The sequence below is a fragment of the Tigriopus californicus genome, chromosome 5 (genome assembly GCF_007210705.1).
Source record: "Tigriopus californicus strain San Diego chromosome 5, Tcal_SD_v2.1, whole genome shotgun sequence".
NCBI classification, from domain to species: Eukaryota; Metazoa; Arthropoda; class Copepoda; order Harpacticoida; family Harpacticidae; genus Tigriopus; species Tigriopus californicus.
Window position 1 is genome coordinate 2,746,688 of NC_081444.1, and position 24,658 is coordinate 2,771,345.

The window sequence follows — 24,658 nt, forward strand, 5'->3', positions numbered from 1 at the left end:
CTACCCACCATCTTGGTGTGACCAAATATTGCAATAAATAAATGAGCTCGGAATACCACAACTGTTACTGTTTTGCTTTCTCTCCCGTTGGAAATTTCGTCAGTTTGTAACTAATATTGGGCTTAGACTTGCCCTAATGGTCATTTGAGATTTTGGGCGGATGTAGTTGCATTTTTGAATCTTGAAAAATGTACTTAAAAATTTGTCCAAGTCTAATATCAATCCTGCAACTCGATTGACGCCTACATACTCCCTTCGAATATTAGAGGGTAGTACATTAAACAATGAAGGAGCCCGAGAAAGAAGAGAGTTGGACTTCATTGTTTTAACTAGTCTGGATTCTCGAAGGCTTGAAGGTGCTCTCAAAACGCACATTAAGCCTCGACGGTCACTAGAATTGACCCTAAATCCTGGGTTGGGACAAAGCTCATGGAAGCTTTTGAAGACGTACAATATCAAATACCTTTCGTACCTTCCATGAATACTGTACAATCCCAACTTTTTTTAATCTCTCCCAATTCGAGAGGTTTTCTCATATCCTCAATGTTCTTAGTGAAACATCTTTGGACATGTTCAGCATTTTGCAAACCTGCTGAACTCATTGGAGCCCAAATGGGTGAGGCGTATTCAAGATGTGGCTGAACAATCGACTTGTACAGAGTTAGCATCGTGATACTATCTGTGGACTTAAACGTGCGATACATCCAACCACATGTTTGAAAAGCTTTGCCCACTTTCAACTGGATATGCTCATCGAACTTTCCATTTTCTTAGAGAACTACACCTAAATCCTTCATCCTTCATGAACAACATATATTACGTTTAAAGTTTGGGCCCAGTTTAGTTTGTGTAACATGCTCTATCTTTAAAAACAGATCGATCTTATAGTGAATTAATGGGGTACCCATCTTTAAGTTAATGGTCAAGAGATGTATGATTGACATGGGAGGAATTGGCCTGGTATGATTTTCTTAGAATCTTAAAACTATTGTAATCTTATCTCGATTAATACGAAGTGAAACTTAATCCTAATACCAAAATATTTCCCTAATATTTACACCAATTCACAATCGATATGTTGTTGCTGCACTCAAAAGTCTTTTCATTACGCAATATTGAAGACACTCTATCTAGTGGATCAGTCTAAGAGGCTGTGAGAACAAGGTTCGAATCTTCTCACCAGGTAGGGTGGGTTCAAATCCCGGTTATTATAACAGTACTTTCCTTTGCATGTACATATTACTTGATATGAACGGCAAAAATAGCCGTGACAATCTTTCACTACGTCTCGGTACTTTTTTTGGCAAGTTTATTTGCATATTTTTGTGCCAATTTAGGTGCTTTCATCTCTGAATGAAATAACCCCTAACTTTGAAAAATGTTACAACGCGAAGAAAACGGGTCAGCCAAGATTTGAAATTTATGCAGCCAACCGACGTTAATATAGTTAATTAGTCAAACTTTTAAAAGGCTATGATTTTCAATGTCCGCCAGGACATACGTGAGAGAATTCGAATTTTGAATCATATCAGCAAAGAATTCAATGCACATTCGGCATGCTTAAAGTTTAAATTGAGTGTGGTACTGTTAGGTTACTTCACTATTTTAGGAACATTTAATACATGTTTGTTGTATAAGTATCTCTCAAAATATGTCTCAAAACATCCTGCTTATGGAATTTCTAAATCAGATTAAAAACTTACTTGACTAGAAATATTTAAGGACCTTACTGTTCAAAAACTGATCTGATGGAATCTTTGAGCACATTTACAGTAGATAGCACTTGAATTTAAAATAGCATTTGGTCTTCTTTACCACTATTTCATATGTTTTCATGGGTTGAGGCTCCATAGTGCCACGATTTTGTCCCAATTCAAATTCCCAAACAGTTGAAATAGAATTTCAATATCATAAAATTGAAAAATATTTTTTCTTTTGCTTGAATAATGCTAAACAATTTTAATTTTTTTTGTGACATATCTTATCAGAAAGTCTAGCCGAGTGGTCTAAGAGCCAGCGAGGAGAAGGCAATAATATTCTCTACGAGCATCGTTGGTTCAAAACTCTGAGCTAAAATAATCCTATTTAAGCGTTGTTGGACAGCATTCGGAAGTAAATACGAGTAATTAGAAGTTTGGAACTTTCTGAAGACCTTGTTGAAAGTAAGTTAAACGTATATTTTTGATACATCAGTAATTGTCTTAAAATCTCCATTCATTACATAGCTTGGAGTAGTTTTTTTTGAGTTAAAAAAGATAACAAAAAAATGCATTTTTACATTCATGTTTAATGAAAAAGCCAAAAACATTTTGAGACTATCGGAGTCTCGTGTTTTGATCGATTAATTACATAAATATGGTTTCTCAAAATTTAATAAGAGAACAAATTTCAATTTGCCTCAGGCAATCAGTTTAGTTCTTTTTTGCTGGCACTTCATCAATTTGGCAACCATTTTCTCCATATTGGAACACATTCATGTATCCACATCGAGCCATATGGTTGGGCGAGCTGTAAGGAGCAGTCCCACCCACGCCCCCAGTACACGCCTCTTGGGCAATGATTGGTTCTCCATCTTCACCACCGATCGTGTACAACGTATTGAGCTCGAACCATCCATTCTCAGTTTGGGAACAGTCCATGTTCATATCAATAATCCAATAGTGAGGACCGAAGGTGTTCAACTCATAATAGAAATCATCCGTGGCATCATCCGTGGTCCAGGCTCCTGGAGTGCCAAATGCTTCGTAGTCGTCAAAGGTTCCTTGTCCAACCTGAGGTCCCTCCCAATCTAATTTGGTATCTCCCTCCATCCAAGCGTTGTAGGACTCCCATTGCTTGGGCATCTCATTGAGCGCAATATCGATGGCACAAGTGGACGTTTCCGCATCAGTTCCACAGTCTGGCCTTTGCTCGTCATTGATGCCTCCCACAATGAACACATCGGAGCCAGGGAAGGTCTCTCTCTCAATGAAGATGATGGTGCGGGCCATACCAGTGGGCGGGGCATTGGTGCTACCCCCGCCTCCGGGAGAGGTGGTGGTGTCTCCGCCACCTTGATTGCACGACACTTTCATCGTTTCATCCACATTCCACTCCTCTCCGTCCAAGTAGTCCCATCCTGAGGCAAGTTGCGGGCAGTCACCATCATCGTCATTGGAGATGAAACCGAACACTTCGTCCCTGTTGTTGGTCACACGCCATCCATCCCAATGATGAGCCGGATCGTTCACGTAAGAGATGTACGCGTCGGTCAAAATGGTCTTATGTTGATAAACTCCACGCCCATTCTCATCGGTATCTATCTTTGAGTAGTCACCCATGAGCTCTGGGTAGGCACTAGCTCCAGCACCAGAACTCGACAATGTAATGGTATCACAACACTCCTCAGGCACTGGAGAAGTTGAAGCTTGTGTGGTGGTGGTTGCATCATCATCAGGTGCCGAGGTGGTTCCAGGTCCTGAACCTCCAGAGCATCCGACACAAATAGCCACCGCAGGCTCTTCTGAGTCATAGAGATCAAAGGTGCCCATACCTCCACTGATCTGCAAAGCAAAGTAACGGGTAAAGGATTAAGCAAGGCTTTGAGACACTGGAGGTGAAAGAAAATCTTTTGAGAATTACCGTGATCTTTTGCACGCAATCCGAAATTAAATCGCAGTATTCACCATCAGGCAAGCCAGTAGTGAATTGTCTTCCTCCGACATTTCCCATAGCGTAGAATCCTTTGGCCCCTCTAGAGAAGGCCACCATATCGGCTTCACCCACCCAGTTCTCCACTGGTTCTCCATTGACAGCATTGGCGAACTCCACCATGTTTCCTAATCAAATTCTCAAGCTAGTCAAATTTGTCCTCCCGCCAACGAATCATGATCGTGACAAGAAGGTTGCTTACCAATCGAGTTCCATCTGTGCTCACAGACCCAACCCTCTCCACATCCTGGAGGAGTGTCTGGGGGTCCTTGATCGGAGTTGTCAAAGTAGTAACTGGACATCACCCGCTTGAATCCATAGTCATGAGCCAACATGAAGGAAACGGCTAGCTTATATTTGTATGGGTCCTTGTGAGTCTGAAATGACGTGAAACGGTTTGAAAGCCCGTGGTTCTCAAAGTCGGTGCACTCAACCTCTCCCAGTGTCGCACCTTGAATTGCTCGGCTCTCACTAAAGTGAAAAAACAATTGGTCCGAGATTGAGGGTTTGTGGCCTCTGCAAGTGTTCAAAGGGAATGTTGAAAAACACACCACTCAACAGGAGCCACCGGTAAATAATGTTCGATTCGATTTATGTAGTTTTGCTAGTTATATTCGGCGAATAAAACGAACATCCCTTGAAATGTGACACCTTAAGGGCTGTTATGTTTTCTTTCTTTCAGCTACTGAATAAAGTGTTCAATCTCCAATCAAGATATTGGATTTTCACATTGGTGATTGACTGTAGATCTTGTCAAATATCAACAGGTTCCGAAAGTGCAATGGCACAATAAATAACCTTGACATTCTTAGCTTGAGTTAAGTGATGATGTCATGAATTTGCTGATTGGACAATGGTGGTTAGGTTAAAAAGTCAGATATTTATGGATGATTTGCCCGCTTTTTCCGATATTTCCCCCGACACACTTTAACAGCATGATTCTTGAAACTAGTGTACTGTAGGTCATCATTCAACAACCAATCAATCAAAACACTATTTGGAGAAATTGGAATATCAGATTTGATTGCTTTCAACACATTTGACGCTCTGAATGAGATCAGCTGCAGGGCTCTTTATAACCGAGTTTCAGTTAGTTGATAAGAAAAATGGAAACTTGCGGTTACTTGAACTCTAGGTAATGAAGAATGCGAATTTTGACACTTTCGAGGAAAAAAGTTATTCCGAAAGGAAAGGCTTTGAAGATAGGAAATGAGACGTTTTTTACGGAAACTTTTCTTATTGGACGAGAAATCAAGTTCTTTTTCAACGAGGTCGTCTGAAACAACGATCAATGATTCGAGTAGTACGTACCTTCAGAGACAGGGGTGAATTTTCTTTCTGACCACTAAGGAAGATAAGCATGTTATAGTTATGAATAACCAGAAGAATATCGAAAGTCAACTCATTCATTTTCTTTTTAGTCATGGACTCTAAAGAGTGCCTACAAGTGTTTTAGTGTCCTTGGTGTAGTGGACAAAACTCATTGCCTATTTCAAAGGTGCGTAACTTTTTCATCTGAACGATTCCGTGGTAGAAAGAAGTTAGCAAGCTCAAACATTAAAGCGAAGCGGAAAAAGAGTAATGGGGCTTTTCAGCATACAGTGATTAGCTCCTTGAATAATTCTTTGTTGGATGTAATGAGTGTGCAAAATCTTCCCCTGGCAGGATTTGGAAGGTCCCCCTAATGAGTTTGTATTGTATTCGTTCGGTCGAAATGGCTAAGAAATACTTTGTTTATAATCTGGAGCTTAGGAGTTTATTCTTTAGTTTCAATAGGTTATCCGTACCTAGATAAAGTAGACCTCCACCCAATAAAAAAGGACATAAAAAGGTTGTTATGACTTTTATTGGAGTTTTTTTCCATGTAAAGTAAAGGAAATTCAAGTAAAGACTTAGTGAGGAACCTAGATTTTGGGCATTTTGTGGGGGAATAATTTACAGTACTATAGACATATATCACAGCCAACTTGCACCGTGATCCAATTAAATTTTCAATTATTGAGTGAGGTGAGCAACAAAACTCAAGAATATTTCATTTTTGGCGTAGTTCTATCATTGCACTAATACCTTAGTTCAAGATCGGAATACTATTTGCTTCACAAGGCTGGGAAATTGAATGACATGACAAGGTCAGTCTATTCCCGGTGCAGGTTGGCTATTACGTTTGTCAAAACTCTGCCTCCACAAAATGCCCAAATTCACAGTACACCTCTACATTTTTCTTTGAATCACCTTTACTTCACAAGGCTAATAAGCAGCTATGGCAACGTGTTCTCGCAGGGGATTTATGGCTGTGCCCTCTAACGCTAGCATCAGTTACCCAGCCCTAAAGATTAATTGACAGCAAGGCCATGAATTTCTAGAAATGTGGACTGTGACCGAGCTTGACTTGCCTGCTCTTGGTCATAGCAACTCTGAACCACTTTTCGAATATAAGTAATTAAAAAAAAAACCGTAAATCTCTTCAATGTAAGTCAGGCCATTTTCATACTATTTAGTTATAAAGTGGATCCTTTCAAAGCTATGTTGTCACAAACTTATGGATCTGAACAGGAGCAAGCCGAAAATTTGAATTTTATGTTGTGTTTACTACATAACTTTGAGCATATCTCATGAGTTTCCTAAGCATAGTTTTGGGCTCAAATATGGCCAACTTCATCTATTCAACAAGATCTTGTGAATGTATCAAGTGCTTATTTGGAAAAAAGTGAACAGTTTAGGCGATAACAATTTTTTGTTTCTTTCCGTTCGCCGTCCATATCTCTAGAAGTCCGTGGCCTGGCATATTTTCTAAAAATGGTCTGTTTGACTTGCTCGCAATGCCTACTCCCGATAATGATTCGTAATACGAAGACATGATAAAAGAAAACGGATGCAAGTAATAAATTTGATTCATCGAACTTTGCACATGATCTTGTTTGGTTAAAATTTGACGTGATCCATTCTTAGACTTAAAAAAATCTCTCCTTATTGACTGGGCAACCAAATTTTGGAAGAATTTAAGCCAGTTCTTCCACCGGCGATCTTGCTATCAAGATTGACGTGGACCTGTATTCCACTGTCTTTTTATGCTCGGTGTCCATGGTAATGTTCATGCCCCATTGGATCAACCGTTCCCTTCCATTAAACTAGCCCAAGTTCCACGATCCATATCAATTGATCATGGTCCATTCGTTAAGCATGGACAAAATTTCGGTTCTCTGTCTGATTTATTTGGTGTTTTGTTCCACGACAAATGCCATCTTGACCGGAATCATTATTCGTTTTGCCACCCAACGTCCATTATTGCGAATTAACATCATGGATTGCGTTGCTGCTGACCTTCTTCGCTCTCTCAGTCTTGCGACGGCCTTTCTAGCTGTGATTTATGGCCTTCCTCTGCTCCAAATCAGCCTTAAACCGTGGTTGTCTGACCTCTTGGGATGGTACACGCAGTTTCAAATGCAAATCTCCATGATCTACGTCTCCTGGGGCGTTATTCTACGTTATGTTCACGTCTATACCAAAAGAATGGTTTTGATCGAGGTCTCGGAAGACAAGCTCCAGAACATAATCCGTTTGATTTCCAGTGGATTGAGTGTCGTATTATGTGGCTTACTATATTTGGTCCTTCAGCGCTTAAATTTGGACCTCCATCTCGTACTTCAGCTTCAAGGGAGACCAGGAAATGGGTAAGCAACTAAAGCTGGGAGATTTCGAAAGGATTCGAGGATTTAACGGCGACCTCCTCTGTTTCTCCAGACGGGATTGGGGGATGCTCGCCATCTTCCTAATGGGCTTCATCGGGATTTTGATCAATGTGGTCTTACGTTGGCTGATCTGGAAGGCCCGTCAATCTTTGCCAAGACTAACGGAAACCACTCCCACCCGACCTGCTCCTTCTCTCGGCTATGGCCTTTTTTTGATCGTGGCCTTCGTGACTGGAAGTGCTGCTCCTGTCACAATATTTGGCGGGGAACAGACCTTGAAAGTTGGCTCATTCTACGTGGTTGTCATCATCCCAGCCACTCTGATACTCTGTCAGAGAGACTTAAGACGATACGCATACGAGGTTACGGTGGATGGAGTGCTCAATAAACTCCTGGGCCTGCATAAAATATTCCGACTCAATAAGGTAGAGCCAAGCCCTGCCAACGATGAAGGCATAGTGTGATGATCCGCCCGACGAACTTCCCCAAGACAAGTCAGAAACGAGGCTCAACACGTCAAATCGCTAAACGTGAGAAATTGTAAAGAGGAGATGCTTTGAGCGGATATCATTTCATAATCGAATTGAAAGAAGCCTCTATCTAAGAGCTTGCGAAAGACTAGGGATGGCTCATTTTCAGATGTTTTCCAAAGGTAATTGTATCTAATGGCTTCATCTCTTCAAACGTGGCATTTGCATCTTGGGAAAACTCATGCCAAGTAATCCTTCTCGTCAAATTTGGACTCATTCTCTGACTTTTGGGACTAACAAGCAGTCTGATTTGAGTCACGAACAACTTGGGGGTTCCGACGTAAATAGATGTCAAAAGGAATCGTTCATAAACTGGGAGCGCTATGGCAACCAACTGTTCCATCCAATCTTCTGGCCTTGCCTCACGTTTCATCAGTGCTTCGATAATGACCATAGCTCATGGACATATTTGTGGTCGTTGCTTTGCTCTTTATGAGTTTTTGTATCACGTCGAACTTAATGCTGACGTGGATCGTGATTGGATTTGCCAACACCAGACCTCTTCTGAGGATCAACATCATGGACGGGTTGAGCTCCGATCTTCTCCGGTCGGTGAGCACTGCCAGTGTATTGTTTGCTCTCATCAAATGCGTCCAATTACTTCACATCTCGCTAACTCTCGGGTTATCCAATGCATTGGGTTGGTACACTCAATTTCAGACTCAAATCACCATGATCTACGTGTCTTGGGGAGTGGTCCTTAGATACGTGTATGTTCACTCTTTGAGAATGATTCTCGAGGACATCATGGATGACCGGCTTCAAAATATTATTCGCTTGATATCCATTGTCATAAGCATCATAACTTGCGGACTACTCTACTTGTGGCTCAATTCTTTGGAAGTTGATTTGTTTCTGGTTTCTTATCTTAGACAAGAGCCGGTGGGAGATGGGTGAGTGAATTTTTATCAATGATTTTGCACGTTTGGTAGCAAAAGATTATCGAGTAATGAACTTCAAATTAAGGCATGAAGCAATGGTGCGTGATCAACGAACGTGGTTTCGTTACATTTCCCATCTAGATGTCGCCCTTCCTGCAAGGTTGAGCTAGCTCGTCAAATTTGAAATGAGGCTTTGATAAGGGACTGATACAACCCCCAAGTTGACGCTTCATTATTTTTTAAAGTTTGGAACAACATTGAAAGACATTATAGCCTAGGGTGTCTTATTGAATAGAACCTTAAGGAATAAAAAGGTAGCAATGTCACCGACAATCTGTTCTTGCATAATTACTGAAAAATAAATTTTCACTGTTTTCCAGGGAATATGATTAAATTTTTGACGTCTACGCATGAGCTATGTGTCGAACCAGAGCTCCACCCATGATTATTTTTTTCTTCTTCTAGGATTGACTGGGGAATGGTCTTTGTTTACATCCTGGGTCTGATTGCCATTTCAATCAACGTCAGCTTACGCTTGCTTATCCGAAATGCCCGCCATTTACTCCCTTCGTCTAACATTTCACCGCCAGAGGGCCAACCATCGCCCTCGTTAGGATACGGGGCATTTTTTGGTACTGCTTTGGTTGTGGCGAGCACTGCTCCTTTTACTTATTTTGCCAACGAAGAGGCCGGCAAGATATTTTCGTTTTGGATTATCGTGTTTATTCCCGCCTCAATTATTGTTTTCAAAAGTGAATTAAGAAAGTATGCTGCATGCACTATCGTAGATGCTCTCCCTCTGAAACTCAGAGCAAGATGCGAATCGTCGAAAAGTAATTCAGTTCACCCAGACGTTCAGACAAGCTTTGCTTAGTAAATTTAGTTATGAACCCTAATATTGACCATTGCATCTTCGTTCGTATCTCTTAAAATTATTGGCAGCAGAGAGACATATTTGATGATGGTTTGTCATGGAAGTTAATTAGGACGTTAGGTAAGCTCCAGGACCAGCCAACAAACGTACCTTCCACTTCCAGTGATGCAAATTTGGCCCTTTAATCTGGCTTTAAAGAATGGCAGTCCAAATTGTTATCGTTCCATTAATCGAGTCATGTTTCAACCAAATAAGCATTTCCGAGCAAAAGTTCACAGTCTCCAGCTAAACGAAAAATTGCTATAGCTCCCCATAACCGGATGTGGATTTTGACGAGTGATGCAAATGTAATGAGATTTCTTGGGATTTTCTCGGACGAAATTTGCATGCAAATTGACCGGCTTATTAAAAATTTCTTGGCGCTCATTAATGACATTTCCTTTCTCGGGTGTTCATTATTGAATACCGTCCTTTGCTATTCGTCAATGGACGATTATAGACGAAACACAACTTTGCAAGGGGTTTCTTTTTATTAACAATCATTCCCATTTGAAGAATCCTTTGTCCTCCAGTTATGAACCACGTGCTCTGATTCCCTCATTTAATCAACGCTGTGATGAAATGTTTTGGGACTCTACTTTCACTAATTCACCATTGTTCAACAACAATAAATTAGCTACGTCATAACAAGTAGGAATATTTCAGAATTTTTTGTTGTTTGAAAATCAGTATTGATTTGAAAATTGCCATTTATCTATTGGCATTTGGTATGACATCTATGTATTCCATAATAATATCAATAGGCCGCATTACTGGTTTCACTCACCAAAGTGTTTCCAGCTCCACCATGTCCTCGCTGATTGTCGTGATTGTCGATGAAGACAAAAGCATGTTCTGGATCACACATGCCCCACCCAGGGTCGTACACACCTTCAAGATTGCCAAAGGCTCCGTTATTAATCGATTCGGCCACCTTGATGCCATAGCGGAACTCGGTGACTCGACCCACATCATAGTATTCATTGACCTTAATGGGCTCGCCACCTGTGAACAAAATCTCCATTATTCGTTGCTTTCCAAACTTGTTAGGGTTAACATAGACCATAATCAGCATCTTCAAAAGGGTCAAAAAGCATGATTCGTCCCTTACCCTGATCAATAACCTCGTGCATGACCACCGGTCGACCCCCCTGAGGCAAATCGTCCATCCGGCTTTGAATATTGGCCAGATCTTGAGGCCACATGTGCTTTGAAGCGTCCAACCGGAAACCTGGATAAAAACAGTTATAGTAAAAAAATACAGTAACAAACCACAAGCTGTATTTTGCCTGGAAATGTCAACCAGTCTCTCCGCCAGAAATATCTCATTTTCTGCGATCGTTCATTAACTCTCAAGGAGGTTCAATTTAGAGGTTTCGAAGAAAATTAATCGAGCCTTGCGTGAGGCATTTAAAAGCGTCTAGCCTAAAAATATAGAAAGCCCACATTTGAGCTTGCGTGATTCAGGAAACCAAACAGTGTTCCTAATGTCCTTGCCGCCTCTTCATTACCTGGTTCACTAGCCCTCAATGGTCCTCATTAACTTACACTTATTTTCGACATTTTCAGCATTCAAGCCTATGTATAAAGATGTCTGTCTTCCTCTGCCAGGTTCTGGCCCATTCATTTTAAGATCTGAAGTGGTGGTAGGGAATTTGGTGGTGGTGGAAGGAAATGGTGGGGGAGGGGACAATTGGCTGAAGGCTAATCTAGCTTGAAGTCTAACCTAACTTTGGGGGCACCACTGTTTGAAAACTTCAAACGGAATTATGGTCCCATTGGGCGCATCTGAGCAAGTTAAGCATTAAATTAATAAGGTAGCCCATGGACACAATGGGAGGTTGCCAGTCCTCCACAGTGTCATAATTCCTCACATAGGGGATGGACCTGAAAGGAGAACACGTCCTGAGGGAGGCCTGTTTAACAGATTAAAAATTTTGAGGATGCCAAAATGACCGGAATGCAAGTGGCCAGCCAGGTGCAAATTTCATGTCACTTCAACAGCCCAATGGGCTGAGACCAGGTTTTAAGAGTAGAACTACATTACTTACAAGTGTTTGTAAGACTGTCAAGGTAGATCAGCATTAAAGAAAAATACGCTCATGCCTACATTAATGGCTGTGCTTTTTAAAATAGTCTTGGCCCCTGGCTTGATTGATTTGCCTGTTGCGGGTGTTCAAAGTTGCTGCAAGTGATCAAAATTTGGCCATTTTTTTTCGGTCCAGCCAAATCAGGTGATAACTGATGAAGAAAGTTCAAATGATACCAATGCCATTCTTCAACCAACCGCAATGTTTAGATTCCTGACTTACGCAACCTCAGCTGTGGGCTTTCTCTACTTTTAGGCTAGATTAAAAACGTGCTCGAAATCATTTACTAATGCTTAATTTTTTTGGTTTGTTTTTTCACAGGCTTTTTAAACGGCTACATGGAATGTAATCCCCAGTGCTATTAAAATGAAAGGTAATAATTCGTCTATTTATTACCTTTCAATCATTATATGATATTTGGTCCACCAACAAATTTGAGTTGGCAGACCGAGCTAGTCCTTGAATGTAGGGTTGATCTGGAATGCTATCTTACAATTTGTCCAAGTCTGACTTGAAAAATGCAACCGGATCAACAAGGCCCACGTCTTCCCAACGAATATGACCTGCTCTAAATGCTCAATCAGTTGGGTAACCGTGTTAAAATGTGTTAGGAGGAAGGACTTCATTGATTTCAAGAATTTCAACAAGTTTGGACTTCATGATCTTCTCAAACACCTTCGCAATATTCGAAGTGAGAGAAATCAGCCTATAGTTACTGGGGAGCGACTTATCTCCCCCTTTAAAAATTGGAACAACGTGAGCTAATTTTAGTGAAGATTGAAACTTACCCTGATCCAAGATGCAACGCATCAAGTACGAGAAAACAGGAGCAAGAACCGGTGAGCATCTCATCAGAAACTGAAATGTCACGCCATCAGAACCAGGAGAACTTGAAAGCCTCAAGTCCTTGATAGCCTCTAATGCATCTGGATCTGTGACTACAAGATCATCTAAACGCTCAACTTGACTGTCCTCTCAATCTCAACAGACTCATCTTCAGAGCAATGAGCTGTTGCTTCAGAACTCAGTAGGGTTGAAAACATACTGGAGAACTGATCTCCAAGCATGTTAGCCATGGTCTGTCTCTACATTGCTAATGGCTTCCCCATCAACCTCAAAAGGCCCAACAGGGTTTTGCATTTTTCTCTTAGAGTTCGCAAAAGACGAAAAAGCCTTCAGATTCGACGTGACCTCCTGAACCACCTTACTCTCAGTTTGTAACTGGTCATATTCGATTGAGGCCTTAATCTTACCCTGAACCTAGACCTCTACCCTGAGCTATGTCCAACTTTTTGGGATACTATCCACAATTACGGGATTCGAAGTGCTCTTCAGCCTTTTTAGTAGTTTGCAACTCATTTTGAACAAAGTCTTCCTATATTTTGGGATTTTTGTCCGCGTCCCACCTTTCGGAACACATTCAGGCATTGTTAGACTGGAGCAAACTTCCTTAAAAACTGAAACTAATTTATCAATGGCTGCATCTATGGACGATTCCTGTTTCAGAATATTAAAATCAGGTTAAGTTCTTCTAATCTTTTTATAATCAATGGCTAATGGTCATCTTTGAACTTGAACATAGACAGACCGACCTTTTTGGCAGGTTTTACTCTACGTAAAGCACGCCAGCTTTTGAGGTATGGTCGACCCTATTGGATCAGATCAGATTCTCTCTGGTGGCTACACGAACATGATGGGAGAAATTGCACAAGATCGCAAACTCCTCCAGCTTTTCAAACGACTGAGATGTCGATTTCGAAATGGGAATATACCCATCGGGACTAGCCTCCCACTCTACAACGTTAGCCGGAAAATTAAAGTCCCCTACAATTGAATTAAAGAGCTGAATTGGAGAGCTGACATAAAAGAGCTTACTGAGCAAGAAGGGGGTCCATACATTGTTACAAAAGACAGATCAAGTCCTCAGATATGACAAATTAAGACCTCTACGTTTCTATTCAACATTTGAACATGAATAATGTGAAAATCATTCCTAACATATAGGCATACACCCCCATGTGGTAATATGTGATTATCAGGGCGTATCCTATCACAACGAACTAAGTTGAAACCAACTATGGTTAGTTCTTCATCTAAGACCCTTGGCCGAAGTCTTAGATCTTAACTTTTGTGTTGCCTTTTTTCGAAATCAGACAATGCACGTTCAAATATGGCCCATTTACGGCAGATATTTCTGATCAACCGAGCATAAAAGAAGTAACATAGAAGAGTAAAAATCGAGTTTGTTGTGTTTTTTTTACTGCAGCTGAATCGGTAACCAATGGACAGTACAACTCTAGCTACTGGAAAGCAGCGCCTCTACAATGTGAAACTATACTCTAGAGACTAAACTTTAGTCTCTACTATACTCTAGCAGCCGGTCAGCTGACATTCATTCGCTCAGAAAACTAGTCCGCCTGGCTAGGGTCCCTACGCCTGGCTAGCTCGGATCGCACTCTCTAGGAGTTGCTTCCTCTATGAACCGAGGTCCTACTGGATAGACCATTACCATTAAGCAGGATTGCGTTCTAAAGCATCTTCAAAACATACAAGCAATGGCCACAATCGGTTCATAGTAACATCAGGGCAAACCTGTCCAATATCAAATTGTTTCTCATTCCATCGAAAAACGAATTACTTTCTATATGTGTTCTAATATGGAACAAGTGAAGGGGTAAAATATTGCTCTTAAGAAAATTCTCAAGGTGTACTAACAACTCAAATATATTTCCTCATAAAAGTGGAGAATGATGTTTCTCTTTTTCTTTCAGAAGGGCAAATCGACACAACTGTTGACCTTCTTGTAAAGAAACGAGAATTGAATAGCTTGTGTGAACTTTTTACACTAGAAAAAGAAACCTGCGTTGCTAGCCACCTGTTTTGAATAACTTTTTACACCATTATTCATGTCCAGATGTGCCAGGAAATTGCAATTTATGAGTCACCCGTCTCAAAAGCACTTAAGGGTACCCTCAAAGCAAGAAAGTGTCCAAATTTGATAAGTGCTCCATTTGAGAGTTTCCAAAGTTTATAAACACCACCAACCTTTGACTCCAATGCTTATCAAATCGTTCAAATATGCCGCCAAGGTTTCGATCACGTAATCTTGCGAGTGATCCAAATCGCTCAAAGTCAGAAGATAGCAATCACGTACGGATGCAGGGTCGCCGTAATTGATGTCACAGGGGGGCTGATGAAAATTGTCTTTGGAGTAGGGAACCCCGGGAAAAGACTGGCCGGGTCCATCAAACGAAGATCCACCCCATCCGGTTCCACCTGAAACGAGAACGAAATCTGACTAGGACGGTTTGAAATATTGGAGAGAACATTGACAAATGTTTTGTTTTGATTATGACTCGAAATAAGTAAAAGTATCTTGTATTTTTTATTTGCCTAATAACTGGTAAGGGCTCTGATGCTTTAGGAGCAAGGTAGGCTTGGAATTAGTTACCAAGTTGTCTAGAGGCAGTGCGTTGAATTCGAAGAGCACGACAGTGACGTCAGCCTACCAGTGCGGTTGAAATTTGAACCTTGAATTTCGTTCCAAAACAATAAGTTTAGATGGTCCCAGACCCAAGCCAAACTCATCTTAGTTATTGTTTGTGCCTTAACGGTTAGTTATAAGGCTGAAGTTAGTTATCAGGCATCAATAACCGCAATCACAGGAACAGCACATTCAATTTTGTTATTTTTCAATACAAATTATAAAAAGTGGCTCGTGAAGTGGTATTTAAAACATTCCAAGAACGTTTAAGGGTAACTGAAATGTAGCTAATTCAATGTACAACTCTTAGAGGCACAGCTTCTTATCATATTGTGTTTGGTCCTATGGGATGAATGTATAGTTTTGGAACGGAAATGAAGGTTCAAAGTTCTTCAGCAGTGGTGCACTGAACCACAAACTTCTAGAAATATGGAGTGCAACCGAGCTTCCCGCCAATCATCGTTTGATCATAGCGACTTTGAGTCACTTTTCGAATCAAAGTAATAAAATAAGGAATGTTGATCCCTTCAATTGAAGGCGGGTCATTTTTTTATATCATTTACTTGTAAAGTGGTTCGTTTCGCTATTATGTTGTCAAACGCTTTTGTAGCTGACCAAGAACAAAAATATAACACTTGGTCACGGACCTACAGAAGAATGGACAGCGAACGAGCTTCCCGCCAAATCGGCCTGCTCTTGGTCATAGCAACTCTGAGCCACTTTTCGAATTGAAGTTATAGCGTAGGAAAAAATCCGATGGGAGCTTCAACTGTTATTTCCAAATGTTTGCTTGATGTTTTTGTAGGATATCCTCGTATGATGGAATACTGGTTCATTTTAGATGCACTCTTTTCTTGGCGATGTTTGGTATACACATTTACGCATTTGCTCAATCACTGAATATACATCCTGACAAATATCACCCAAGGCTCTAAATTCGTCATTCAACGGCTCTTTGAAAGGTCCGCTGGAGCGACAGATTCACATTTACTCACCACCTGTTATGGCAGACAGAACAATCTCGCAAAGATGCTCTCCGACAAAAACTGATTATAGGCTATTTGTTTCAAGTTTTCTGAGCAATTCGTTCAAATAAGGAGTCAAAATTCACTTGCTAATTCCAACACCCAAGTAACTTGTTCAAAAGTGTTTTAGAAACTAAGGGCTATCATCAATTTGATGGGTGCTTCAAATCTTAGCATCATTTCTTTTGAAGGGCCGCCTCGAATTTCCGAAGCGTGTATTGGGATCTTTTCGTCAATGTGGAATTTAGAGTATCCCGTATTTGGTGTCACTTAAATATGAAACGACCATTCACGTGTTTTGCAAAAAGGTGGAGGCAAGTTTGAATAGAGACATTGAAAAGAAGTTTGAGGAACGGCTTTCCAATCCAAAGGACGATGGGCTATTCAAATTATATGCGCTTTTCTTTGCATCATTGAACCATACTAGACAGGAAAGTTTTGAGATGGACAATTTTATTATGGCATGATATATCCGGTATGGTTCTTATATAAACTCTGCGTCGTTCTCTTGAAGCTCGTAAAACGAGGAGAAGAATGTCGATGCTCGATGGAGAATACTACATGCTGTTTCATTTTGGTCTAGTATTGAGACTTGCTTTTAGTCGAATGAATTGATCGACCGCATGTAATTGATAAAACTACAAACATATCGGTAGAAATGAAATTCATTTCCACTGCATGCCAAAATCGATGACTTTCATAACAAGTAATATTTTCGCAGATCAGACCAGAACGACGTGAAGGGAGCCGAACCTGCGATCTGGAGGTGGGCGGCGGATCAATGGCGCCCAGACATGAACGTTCTCCTTAGACTTCTGACACGGCAGGCAGGTCCGGCACCAAGCGTGCACGTCGGACTTCATTCGAGGACAGACAAAGTGAGCCGCAACACCCCTTGAACATGGACATGTCCCAACGTGACTGAGGGCATGAACAGATGAAAAAGCCAGACACCGCCACTTTTCCGGGACAGTTGGATGCGACCTGGCCACGGAGAGGTCGCAGAGGAGGTCTATGCCATGAATATGACTACGGCAACGGTGAGAGAGGGAAACAACCTCTTGGCCTCAGCAAGGGTCGGCTGGTCGTGCGCCATGACGGAATAGTTGACAGCAGGAGCCAAGACTACCAACACGAGCGGCATGTGAGCGTCTGGAGGCGGCCGCGAGAGGGCGTCGGCGACGATATTGTCCACCCCAGGGATATGCCTGATGTTGTTGGTGGACTCTGCGACAAAGCTGAGGTGGGTTGTCTGACGCGGCAAGCGCTCCGTGAAGCTGCCCAAGGCAAAAGTGAGGGGCTTGTGATCTATGAGAACATGAAAAGGCCGCCCCTCCACGTAATGCCGAAAGTGCTTGATAGAGGCATAGATGGCTAAGAACTCCCTATCAAAAACAGAATACTTCTTCTGGGCGTCAGTCAGGCACCTGGAGAAGAAGATGGGCCACCACACCCCGTCTGCGCCCTTCTGGGCGTACTCAGCGCCAATAGCAACATCAGAGGTGTCAACTGGGATCCTGGACCCCGTGATTGGAGACGGGTGATGGAGGAGAACAACACGGGCTACCACCTCCCTGACGTGCTTGAAAGCAGCCTTAATGTCCAAAGTGGTCTTGACTAGGTAGCCTTTCTTCTGGTCCTTTGTGGCCGCGATGAGGGGCCCAAGGTGGTGGGCTATACTAGGCAAGAAACGGCAATAAAAATTCATAGAGCCCAGAAAGTGCTGCATGCCCTTCTTTGACGTGGGGATGGCCATGGCTCTGAGGTCCAATACTTAGTCCTTAAGTGGGCGCACGCCTTCAGCAGAGACGTGGAAGCCCAGATACGCCACTTTGCAGCGCCTGAGCTTGCACTTCTTCCGTCTGATGGCTATTCTGGCAGTGGTAAGGAGAGAGAGAACCTCCCTCAGGTCCTTCTCATGTTGTTCAACTGTGGGAGAAGCCAAAATGACGTCGTCCACGTAGATGAAGGCGCAGGGCACACCACCCAATACTTGGTCCATCAGCTGCTGGAAGACCTGTGCGGCGTTCTTCAACCCAAAAGGCATCCTCAGAAACTCAAACAGCCCAAAGGGCGTTGTGATGGCGGTCTTCGGAATACCCATGGTGGCCATGGGGATCTGATGGGACCCTCTCACCATGTCAATGACACTGAAGATCTTGATTCCATGAAGCTTTGCCACAAAGTCAGTCATGTGGGGCAACGGATATTAATCTTCCTTAGTCACCACATTGAGGGCGCAGTAGTCCCCACTGGGGCGGAACCCACCGTCGGCCTTCACGACCACGTGGAGTGGCCACGCCCTGGGCGAAGAAGAGCAGGGGATGATGCCCTTCTCTAGCATCTTGTCAAAGGAGACCCTGGCCACATTGTACCGCTCCCCATCCAGCCACCGAGCCCTGGCAGGCACCAGCGGGCCCTCTGTTTAGATATAGTGCTTGAAGCCATGAGACACAGTGGGGGCGTCGAGCTTTGGAGTGAAAATGCCTGGGAACTCGTCCAGGATCTTCATCAGAAGTGTTCTCAGACATGAGGTGGAGGAATCCAAAACGACCTCCCTGCCGCCCATGTCGCAGTCCACGGCGTAGAGGGCCTTCCTCTGGACGAGCTTCTTGTGGCGAAGGTCAATGGCAAGGTCATTGGCAATGAAAAAATCCACGCCGAGGATTAGTTGCGCCACATCCACAAGGATGCATTCCTGGGTAAACAGGGCGTCCTTTGCGCCCAGGCGCAGCAGAATACTCCGCGTGCCATAGGTGGGAATGTCGGAGCCGTTTGCTGCCACCATGTCCGCCCCCTTAACCGCCCCAGCAACCTTGTCCCACCGGGTGACTGGGAAAACACTGAGATCAGCTTCTGAATTTACCAGGAAGGTGGCACCAATGTTCTTACATGTCACTGTCATTGTCTTTCGATCTTCAAATGAGACCTCACTCACTTGAGCTGAGTAGGGCGTCCAACCCGCCTTTGCGGGATCAATATGCCGGGACATCCGGACCTTTGCCGACTTCCCTGCAAGCTACCATTGTTGCGGGACCTTGAAGTGTCCGACAGACACTAATGGCTGAGGTGAGGGATGAGTCAAAGAGGGAGGGGAAAAAGGAGAGGAAGGTGGGGAAGATGGAGGGGAGTCTACTGTCGGCCCGCTCTGCTCCCTCTTGCGGACTGGCCAATGGTGTTTCCCTTCATCGTGTTCTTGCCGGCTGGTAAGCATATGGGAGGGGCTCTGGACCAGGACCATGGCTGCTTGCAACGCCATGCCTTTAGTGATATAGTGATGGTGTTACTTACACAGCGAGCCGTTGGGCTTAATGGTATTGGCGGACGCCATGAAGCGGGCACGCTCCAACATGTAGGCCTCCTTGTGCCAGGCGTCATCCTGGACGAGCTCGCTCTCCTCGGCAATTGTGGAGATGCCGGCCTTGGGGCGGGCGCTCTCCATGACCTGGTCGGCCTCCTTGGCAAAGTTGATGATGCTGAGCTTGGAAAAGGCCGAGGTGGAGTGTTAAATGACTCTTATATTTCAGACTAACCCGGATGACGATTACGACAGCATTGTACACAACAAGTGCAACTTTAATGGTCAGATTCACTGATCCTTGATTGTTCTCTAACACTTCCTTCCAATCCAGGTTGTCAGATCGTCCCAATCTGTTGCCTCAATTCTTTGAATTGAGGCCCTGATAACGGCTTGGTGAAGATATCTGCCAATTGTGTTTCAGACGATGTGTACTCGATTTTTATAATTCCTTGTTCGATTTTCTCTCGTATGAAGGGATACTTAATATCAATATGTTTACTTCTGGGGTGGAAAAGTAAATTGTTGGCCAGAGCAATTGCTGGTTGGTTGTCCTCCTTGATCACTGTTGCTTCACTCACACTTTGTCCAAACTCTCCCATGAGTGTTCTAAGCCAGATAGCCTCTTGAGCACTGGTGGCAAGGCTGACATACTCACTTTCACACGTACTAATCGTCACAATGGGCTGCTTCTTGCTCTTCCAAGATATGGGGCCTCCGGAAAAGAAAAATAGATATCCGGAAGTAGATTTCCGATCAAATGCATCGCCAGCGAAGTCTGCATCCGAAAACCCCAGTAGAGAGTCTTGTTGTTCCTTGACAAATCGAATTCCCATCATTTTAGTTCCGTGTAAGTAACGTAGAATTCTTTTAACTGCTTGCCAGTGACTTATTTTCGGATTGGTACAAAAACGAGCGACAACACTAACGGAAAAAGCAATATCTGGACGTGTGCGTTCTGAAAGATAAATTAGTCCACCAACAATTGACCTATATAAGGTGCAATTTACCGACTCTTCCTCCTCATTATCTTTTACAAGCCGAAGTCCAGGCTCCATGGGTGTTGCCATTGGTTTGCAATCATCCATGGCTGCTCGTTCCAGGAGTTCTTCAGTAAAGCAAGGTTGGCCAATCCAGATGCAATCTTGATGTTGTTCGATCAAGCATACCAAAAAATAGTAGAGTGGTCCCAACGACCTAATTTTGAAGCGTTCACCCAATGCCAATTCAACCTCTTTTACAACGTTGTCATCATTGGAGCACATGACAATATCATCCACATATACGAAAACGACCACAGTAGACGTAAGGAAGACCCCTCTCTTGTATAGACACAGATCAGCATGAAACCGGGAGAATCCAAGATGAATCAGAAATTCGTGCAAAACACGATTCCAACACCGAGGAGACTGACGTAAACCATACATACTTCTATTCAACTTGTAGACACAATTCTTGGCGAGAGGATTTACAAAACCCTCTGGTTGCGAGACAGAAACATCCTCCTCCAACCGGCCATGTAAGAATGCAGAGAGCTTAAGACGATACCTGGCAGCAACAGCCAAAAGTGTTCGGATTGACTCAAATCGGGCAACTGGGGCAAATGTTTCGAACAAATTTTCGCCATATTTTTGAGAGAATCCTCGAACAACGAGACGGGCCTTGTAGCGGTCCACTAAGCCCGTCTTATTTCGCTTGACTTTGTAAAGCCATTTAGTTGATTTTGGCTTTTGCCCGATGGGTAGGTCAACTAAGGTCCAGACATCATTCTCCCCAAACGACTCCAGTTCCTCTAACATGGCGATCATCCACTTTTCTGAATCGTCACAAGACATAGCTTGGAGGAAATTTTCTGGGTCTGACGACTTTTTGTTGTCTGTAACTAAGGTGGCCCAATCTCCATATCGGACAGGAGGTTTCCGGACCCTCTGATGTCTCATTAAAGTATTGTTAGAAACACTTCCATCTTGCGGTGAATTGCAAGCATCCTGAACTCTATTAGGTTCATCAATTGCACTATTAGAAAAAGTATCTTTACCCGAAGTATCATCTATATCACTGGGTTCATCTCTAACACCATGACGTTCAGCATCATCTTCAGTAAGTGGACCGAGTGTCTCAGGTGGAATGGAGAAGTCCATATCGACAACAGAATTACCTGAACGATCCCCCGCACTGTTCACATTAGATCCAAAACTATTGGCATCTTCATCGAAAAAAACATCCCTTGAAAAAAGGAATCGTCTTGACACTGGGTCATACAAGCGATAGCCACTGACTTTTTCACCATATCCAATATGTACTAATTTGATTGCCTTTGAATCCAGTTTGGTCCTTGTTTCTTTTGGAACGTGTGCATATGCAATGGAACCTATACGGCGTAGGTGAGCAACTCGGGGTTTCCGGTTGTACCACATTTCATAGGGTGTTTTGGTACGTAGAAGTTTGGTTGGCCAACGATTTCGTAAATAACTATGCGTCATCAGAAGTTCTGCCCAAAAGGTTCTCGGCAGTTTACTGTCTTCTAACAAGGCTTTGATACCCTCAGCAACACTTCGCATTTGACGTTCACTGCATCCATTTTGCTGAGGAGTGTACGGTATGGTGGTTTGATGTACTATTCCTTGTCTGTTGAAATATTCCGAAAAATGCCTGGCACAGAATTCTCCACAGTTGTCGGAAAGTACTTTTCCCAAAGATTGACCACACTCCTTTTCCACCTGAGTGTGCCAAACCTTGAAAACCTCAAAGACATCATTTTTCTTTTTCAATGACAAGGTCCACAAGAATCGCGAAAAATCATCAACAATAACTAGGAAATACTCGGCTCCTCCCAAGGACGGTGGGGCAATACGTCCACTTAAATCCATATGAACGAGCTCTAACGGTCTCGATGTTGAGATCGAGGAACGCACATGGAACGGTCGCCGTTTCGCTTTTCCGTACACACAGGGTTCACACAAAGGAAGTGATGGTAACTGAGAGAGAGGAAAACCAATAAGCATTCCATGTTTGATCAATTCTGACATGCCTGCTGCACCAAGATGACCCAGTCGACGATGCCACAAGACATTCTGCGAGTAATTTCGGCAAAAATAAGAAGAATCGTTTTTATTAACAAGTCCATGGCCTTCGATAACGTATAAGTTTCCTTTCTTTAATGCGTTCAAAACCCTTGTGCCATCGGAAGTGCTAAGTACACACCCGGTGCAATCAAAGGTCGTTGTGATGTCCATCTCACTGACTTTGGCAACACTTAAAAGGTATACATCCAGAGCTGGTACGTAAAGTACTCCACGAAGAAGACACTTAGTGCCATCCAAAGAAACCAAGCGTATATCCCCCCCGGCCTCTAACATCCAACACATGACTATTGCCAAGACGAATGCCATTTTTCTCGAGTTGCTCGAAGTTTTCAAATTGTGTGATTTCACCGCTCATGTGTGATGTAGCACCAGAATCGACGAACCAAGTAGTATTGATATTGAACCCTTCAATCCGATTTTGAAATTCGTCAACGTGTAGGCCGAAGTCTTCCCAGGCCGCATCATCTCGATGAGAATAATTTACTCGTTCAACTCCCTGATGATACGGTCGGCGGATGGAGATGAACCGAGGTTTACTGGGGCAATTTGGTCGAATATGTCCAATTTTATGACAATAATGACAAGTGCGACTCTCCACAGTTGTAGCTAGGCAAGCCTCAGGGAAAGATACAGGTATTGCACCATGTCGCTTGGACTCGTTGATCAAGGCCAGGGTCACCACATCCCACGTTGGAGCTTTTACACGCATTGTCAAAACGGTCTTTGGTACAGCGTACGTATATGGAAGGCCATTGAGGACAAAGAAGACCCTTTCCTCCTCTTCCAATGGTTTACCCGCCACCGCTAATTCATCACAACGTTCCTTCACCCGTTTAAAATGCGCTTGGATGTCATCTCCAACAGCCATACGAAGATAGTATAAGCCCGATTTGAGTGAAAAAACATTAGCCCACGTTTTTGGTTGATATTGATTTTCAAGCTTAGCCCACGCCTTTGCCGGATCGTTTTCTTCTCCAATAAGATACAGTACACTAGTGTCAAGCGAGAGTAAGATAATTCCAGTGGCCTGACCGCATCTAATTTGAAATCTTGACAAAATGGAGGGCTCAGCATCAGGTGGAGGTGTCACATCAGTGCCATCAATTAGTCCCCACAGTCCATTTCTCATCAAAGCTGCCTTGCAGTGTATTCTTCAAGTAGGATGATTATCTCCTTTGAGTGACGGAAACGTAGATCTTTCATCTGGCATTTTGGTGGCTTGATTTTCACAAAAATCCAGATCCCACACGTTGGACAACAATGTTGCAGTAGGATTCTTCTGAACTAAGCTCTCCTCGCGTTTGATATGTGAGACATATTGATTTGGATACCCACTAGGAACCGTTATATTGTTCGCAGTCGAGGAATCACCCACGGATGTCTTAAATATATCCAGATTGCTGGGCCCATAACCTGTTAAATGACTCTTATATTTCAGACTAACCCGGATGACGATTACGACAGCATTGTACACAACAAGTGCAACTTTAATGGTCAGATTCACTGAACCTTGATTGTTCTCTAACCTGGAGAGCGTGCACCAGACCTCCGTGGGAAGGAGGTTCAGCATTTTAAGATGCGGAAGGGCGGAAGACGACGTCAAAGTCGTTATCCACAAGCCCGAGGGCGTGTCTCACAACTGAGAGAACCTTCCTGTCGCCAAGGGAAGCAATGTTGAAAAGCTCCTCGACTTTTCTTTCGGTGGATTTGTCAAAGGCGTCGATGAGGGCGGCCTTGATGGAGACGTAGGACTCGCCTGGGAGGACGTGCTTCACCTCGCGCATGCCCCTCTGGTCGAGCACGGCTTGGACCCGGTGGGTCGCCGGCGCTCTGGCCCATGATACTGGCAGCCAATGGGGGAAATAAAACCAAGATGGAGACAATGGATCAATCTGATTTTATTTTCACTCATAGAAGCATAACCTCTCGCTTCGAAAGCCTTGTTTTTCTACCCCCGTCCACACAGCCTCTG

General features: G+C 43.2%; 1 protein-coding gene across 1 annotated transcript in view; it reads right to left on the reverse strand.

Moving 5' to 3' along the window:
• Positions 1-2,267: 2,267 nt before the first annotated feature.
• Positions 2,268-24,658, reverse strand: part of LOC131880551 (alpha-amylase-like) — a 28,432-nt gene continuing 6,041 nt past the window's right edge. Inside the window, exons 4-9 of the mRNA XM_059227215.1 lie at positions 14,839-15,069; positions 10,815-10,934; positions 10,491-10,708; positions 3,893-4,067; positions 3,622-3,818; positions 2,268-3,542 (exon numbers count right to left, since the gene is read on the reverse strand). Coding sequence (XP_059083198.1) covers positions 2,412-3,542; positions 3,622-3,818; positions 3,893-4,067; positions 10,491-10,708; positions 10,815-10,934; positions 14,839-15,069 — 2,072 coding nt within the window. The 3' untranslated portion in view covers positions 2,268-2,411. The remainder of the gene's footprint in view (positions 3,543-3,621; positions 3,819-3,892; positions 4,068-10,490; positions 10,709-10,814; positions 10,935-14,838; positions 15,070-24,658) is intronic.